Source organism: Mandrillus leucophaeus, unplaced genomic scaffold (assembly GCF_000951045.1).
Source record: "Mandrillus leucophaeus isolate KB7577 unplaced genomic scaffold, Mleu.le_1.0 Scaffold14, whole genome shotgun sequence".
Lineage (NCBI taxonomy): Eukaryota > Metazoa > Chordata > Mammalia > Primates > Cercopithecidae > Mandrillus > Mandrillus leucophaeus.
In genome coordinates, this window is record NW_012101365.1 from 2,833,728 (window position 1) to 2,839,648 (window position 5,921).

A 5,921-nucleotide genomic window follows, 5' to 3' on the forward strand; every position below is an offset into this window, starting at 1 on the left:
GGTAAGCAGCTCTATTCATTAATTCAACAAATCCTTGATTTCCTACCATGTGCCAGACATTGCTAGGAGCTGGGGAGAATGGTGAGCAAGATACCAGCCCTATTCCTAGGGATCATACAGTCACACTTCACGTGGCTGGAGTGTAGAGTGTGAATCGAGGGGTGAGGAGATGGGGGATGCACCTGGAAGGTCACCTGGGGCCAGATCCTGAAGAGCCTTGTGTGCTAGGCTAAAAAACAAAATTAAATCAGGACTGGGAGGTGGGCAGGAAGGCTGCAAGGGCAGAACAAGTCAACAGGGCAGGCCAAGTTCTCTACCCTGCCAGCGCTTTTCCCTAGGCCTGAGCAGGGTCTCTCTTTTCAGTGACTGGGAGCCACACTCACCTATGGGCACAATGATCCCAATAACAGCGGCAGTGACTGTGGAGCCCATCTTACTGTCTTCATTCCCATCTGTAAAACACAAACATTTGCAGAATGATGCTCTGTCACTGTGTGTCCAAGCCCCTACTGGCCTCAAGTGGTAACAACTACCCAACTGCTTCTCATCCTCATTCTAAAATGATGATCCTGGCTGTTGCCTAATAATTCAGTCTTTCCAGATCCTATCACAACTCCTGTGAGGCAAGCAGGACAGAGGTTATCTCCATTTTACAGGCAAGGAAACTGAGTCTTAACTGAGGGGTTTGGGGACTCACAGAAAAGTGGCAGAGCTGGGACTCGAACCCAGGACTCTTGCCCCAAGTCCCATAACCTTTCCACAGCATCATAGTGGTAGGAAGCTGGGGGCTGTGCATGGTAAGGTGAGCACTTAGGTCTTTGTGTTGCTGATGGACTAGGTCATTTGCCTTTTTCCATCAGTATCTGTTGCTTTGCCAGTATTGTTTTTGGTGAGCTGTCTGTCCATCTGCATTATCAGATTATTTTTCATAAGTAATTGAAATGGGACATAGTATAGTGTAGAGGAACCAAGAGCACAGTCTTCTGTGTCAGACTTCTGGGTTCAAGTCCCAGCTCTACTACTCACTACCCATGTGACCTTGGGCAAATTATTATATATTATAAATACAGCACATGATATTATACTTTTATATCTTTCAAATGGTGATATTACCTACCTCCTAGGGATATGGTAAGGATTAAATGAAATAATTTATCTAAAATGAATATAAAATGCTTGGCACAACTTTGCCTAGTTCTAGGAGTGGGATAGGGGTTGTTGTAGGGTCTAAATTTTAAAAAGGTATGTAAAAGCACATTTTAAACTGAAAACTGCTTGGGAAATTTACTGTCTTTTTGAAAAACTATGCCATGCCATCTTCCTCACTCTTACAACCATCTTCATTGTAACATTTGTGAAGCACTTCATAGTTCAGAAAGCATTTTTCCCTTAGATCCTCCTGACAGCTCCCTGTGGTGTGAAAAGGAGCTATCATCTACATTTGCTGCAGGTGAGGAGATGACTGGCCCTGGCAATGGCCCAAGGCCCATCCTCTCTCAGTGTGACTGTTTATCCATGTTACTCCAAGAGAATGTAACAGTTAAGGGGAGAAAAAGGCTGCACTGCTTGCTTCCAGAGCTAACTGTGGAAATGCTGCTGTCCTCCCCTGTCTGGTCCACAGTGAACACTGGACAGTGATATTAAAACCTAGAGCATGAGGAAGCCAGTGAGGAGAAGCTGGTGAGAGGCTCTGCCCTTGGATAAGAGGAACTGGAATTCACACATGCTCCGTCTGCCTCTGCAAACTTCGGAGTAAGTGCTCCACTCCAAAAAGCCAGCTTCCGCTGGCAAAATAGCACCAATTAGGAAGATGCTGCCAAGTAGCTTGGCTTCTGGGCTGTCCATGTAGAGGAAAAAATTAAAAAGATAGTTTATCCTTTTAAACGAACTCCCTCTGGCAGGTGACTCAATTAAAAAAGTATTTGCTGATTAATGAGATAGAACATTTCTAGCAGTGACAATTACTGCTCCCAATGATTTAATAAGTGGTGAACTTAATTATTTTCATCCCAGGTCTGGAAAGAGGTATGAGGAGACCATGGTTGTAGATATTACTATCTGGGGACCTTCTGGGAACTGAGATCAGAGCTTTCCAAACACAAGGGACACCTCCTCATATACACACCAGAACTTTGTGAAACAGACACACACACCCTCGCAGAGTCAGCAACGGCTGTGTGTGTGAGCACCTCCGGTACACCGGTTACGCCTTTGTCTATCATGGCAATCTTGTGAAGCAGGTTGTGGAAGGGTGGTTCTTTCCACTTTGTAAGAGAAGCAACTGAGGTTCACAGGTTCTCAGCTTCCTGCCAGACCCTCTGTAAGTTAGGGGCACCTAGGAGTCCTAAATCGCAGGTTGGTACTCTACCTCCCTCTCAGATATGCAGTAACCTCCTCAAAGATATGCAGTATTCAGCTCTGGTAGGTTCTCTCTTATCACATACCCGCCATCCTGGCTTCCCTAGGAGCCCTCTCATGTCATGAAAGAATGCAGAACTCATTTCCTTACAGTGCTGGGAGTGGTTGCTGGTTGCAGGACTTAGGGTAGACAGGCTGATGCTGGGAGCCCTGGGGACACTAACTGAGCTTGGGACTGCAGCTGCCAGGTTTGGTGTCTCTGTGCTGTGGTTCTGGTCGGTGGATCTGTGGACGGTGGTCCCAGGGGCTCTTGTGGTGGCAGGTCCTGTCCTCGTGGTAGAGGGTAGCGTCGTAGTTGAGGTAGATTGAGGTGCTGGAGGGGAAATACCATGGAGGTCACTTGGACAGATAATTTTGTTGCCTAAGTTATTGCCTCTGAGTTATACTTAGGAACATATCTTCATGGTGTAGCTCAAATGCCACTTCTGTGAAGCCTTTCCTAATCTCCCCGGTGGGCTATGATCTTTTCTTTAGCTGAATGCTAAGCACTTCACTTTGATTCAATAAAGATGAGTCATTAAAACACTGCTGTGGAATTAGTTGTAAGACCAGCAATAAAAAGACTGCAGGGAGGGGAAATCAGATAAATCTAGAAGGATTTTACACTCATATTGTTATACCAATAGATTTAAAGTCTTATTCCACTTTAAACAATTGAACCTGTAAATCAGTAATAATGCAGTAGACTTAGGCTCAAATGAAAGGTCTTGGCTATACATCAAGGTTGGGACATGAATCTGTGTATGCAGTTGAAGTATTAACTATTAGTCCCCATCATATTGCAAAAGGGCTTCTGTGTAGTGTTTGTTAAGTTCTAGGTGAGAAACAGGCAAGTACATAGTTATCTGCATGTATCCGAAGCCATGGAGATTAAGGGTTCTTAATTTGAGGCTTTTAAAGGGTTCCAGAAACTCCCTGAAATTGAATTTAAAATATTTTATGTATACATGCATTTTTTCCTTGGGAGTGAGAAAAAGCTTTGGAAGGATCCTGGGGGCATGAGCATTCAAGGAAGGTAAAAAAGAGAAACCCCAAAAAGGCAACAAGTAGCCAGGGAAGATGGAAGAAAACCAGCAGCATACTGTGTCCCAGAAGCCAAGGGAAGATTTCAGCAGGGTAGGGTCTGACACTGCCAGGGGCCATCCCTCCGGGAAGGTCTGCTTACCTCGGTAGCACCTCTTCATGTCTGGACCCAGCCACATTGTGTCAGGACAGGCACACGTGTACTTGGGAGAGTGGCTGGAGATCTGAGGAGCAGGAAGGCACAGGTACTCACAGCCTCCATTAGGCTGGACACTCAGCTTACAGGCATCTGCAGCTAATGGCAGAGAGGGAGACAGCTGGGGCACAGACAGGACATGCCAGGTATTCCTGCCTCCTGAGGATGAGGCCTCTCCCACCTGGCTTGCTCAAAAAGCTTGCCCTACTACTTTTTTTTCATATATTTTTTTCTTTTTCTTTCTTTTCTTCCCCCAAAGCTTTTGGGGTACACATTGTTTTTTGTTACATGGATGATTATATAGTGGTGAATTCTGAGACTTTAGTGCACCTATAACCCAAGTGTAGTGTACATTGTACCTAATGTGTAGTTTTTTTCTTTTTTTAATGTCTAGCCCCCCTCCTACCTTCCCCATTTTTAGTCTTAAAGTCCATTATATCACTCTGTATGCCCCGTGTATTCATAGCTTATTTCCTGCTTATAAATGAGAGCATATAGTTTTTGGTTTTCCACTGCTATCATACTTTACTTAGAATAATGGCCTCCAGCTCCATGTAGGTTGCTGCAAAATACATTATTTTGTTCCTTTTTATGGCTGAGTAGTATTCCAAGGTGTATATATGCCACATTTTCTTTATTCACTCATTAGTTGATGGACACTTAGGTTAGTTCTACATCTCTGCAATTGTGAAGCCCTTCTACTTTTTAAATGTTTTTTATTTTTTATTTTTTGAGACAGGGTCTCACTCTGTTGCCTAGGCTAAGTACAGCAGTGCAATCATAGCTCACTGCAGCCTCAAACTCCTGGGCTTAAGAAATCCTCCCACCTCAGCCTCCCCAGTAGCTGGAACTATAGATGCATGCCACCACACACCAGGGTAATTTTTATAGTTTTTGTAGTGATAGAGTCTTGCCTTCTTGCCCAGGCTGGTCCCAAACTCCTGGGCTCAAGTGATCCTCCCGCCTTGGCCTCCCAAAGTGCTGGAATTGCAGGTGTGAGCCACCATGCCCGGCCTCCCTACTACTTTTATTGGGTACTTTCCAGCACCATACCTAGTGTTTTATCCCCACACTCTCATTTAATCCTTGCAACAATTCTGAGAGGTGGGCACGTTACATCCCAGAGTGACAGATAGACACCTAGGCTCAAAGAGAACAAACTCGTCAAAGCTATCCTCTAGGAATTTTTTTTTTTTTTTTAAAGATGGGGGTCTTGCTCTGTCACCCAGGCCAGAGTGCAGTAATGCAATCATAGCCCACTGCTGCCTGGAGCTCCTGGGCTCAAGGGATCCTTCTGCCTCAGCCTCTCAGTGTTGGGATTACAGGCATGAGCCACCATGTCTGGACTAGAGATAGAACTTAAATTGAGGTCTGCTGGGCTCCAAAGCCCATAAGCCCGTGGTTTTTGTTTTTCCATGTGCCACATACTAGGTCTCTCATTTAAATTTCTAGGTCTAGAATCAGGCACCAATCTTATCTCCTTACACTCCCTTGCTTTCCCACTTTCACCCTGGCAGCCAACACTTCAGTTAGTTAGAATTAGCATATCCTAGTGATAGAGGAGGGGACAACCTACTAGTAGGATTCCTAGATTCTATTCCCAACCAATAAGCTGACTTATTATATGGCCCTTGGATACATTAGCTTATACTACTGCAAAATGGCTCCAAATAGCAAGTTAGATGCAATGTGTCATGGTGAAAGCAGCTTTGGAACCAGACAGACCTGGGTTTAGGTTTCAGTTCTGCCACCTGCTAACATTATTTTACCTCTCTGAGCTTCCATTTCCTCAACTGTTAGAAGAGTAATACCCACACTTTGTAGGATTGGCAAGAACAGGACATTTATGTATTAATTTATACCCAGCCTTATTTCACAAAGAACTTGAGGTAAAATGAGACAAAATATATGATGAAAAAGTACTCTACCAACAAGAGGGATTGTTGTTATTATTTCTGGGGTTGCTGAGTTGTGACCTGAATGTGAACACAGCCTGCCTGGTGAAAGGAGAGGACACAGACAGGGGACCTGGGACCTAGGACCAGAGACAGCTCACCTCTTGGCTGCTTCAGCTCATGGAAGATGACAATGTCATGTGGGTTATTGAGGTTCTCAGCCAGGATGGAGATTTCCAGGCCATTGAGCCGATTTGCACTGAAAATGGCCTCGTTCTCCAGGTCTGTCCAGAACACCTTGTCCTGTGGGGTATAGATGCAGAGAATGGGAGGCCTGGGGTCTAAATCCATGACCTCAGTCTGAGGGGTTGGCCCCAAACCATAGTCAC

At 44.9% G+C, this 5,921-nt stretch overlaps 1 protein-coding gene across 1 annotated transcript in view; it reads right to left on the reverse strand.

Annotated features, from left to right (window-relative positions):
• The window catches only part of LRP8 (low density lipoprotein receptor-related protein 8, apolipoprotein e receptor), a 93,305-nt gene that overhangs the window by 11,570 nt on the left and 75,814 nt on the right, over nucleotides 1-5,921 (reverse strand). Inside the window, exons 14-17 of the mRNA XM_011973884.1 lie at nucleotides 5,694-5,835; nucleotides 3,584-3,736; nucleotides 2,510-2,731; nucleotides 384-452 (exon numbers count right to left, since the gene is read on the reverse strand). Coding sequence (XP_011829274.1) covers nucleotides 384-452; nucleotides 2,510-2,731; nucleotides 3,584-3,736; nucleotides 5,694-5,835 — 586 coding nt within the window. The remainder of the gene's footprint in view (nucleotides 1-383; nucleotides 453-2,509; nucleotides 2,732-3,583; nucleotides 3,737-5,693; nucleotides 5,836-5,921) is intronic.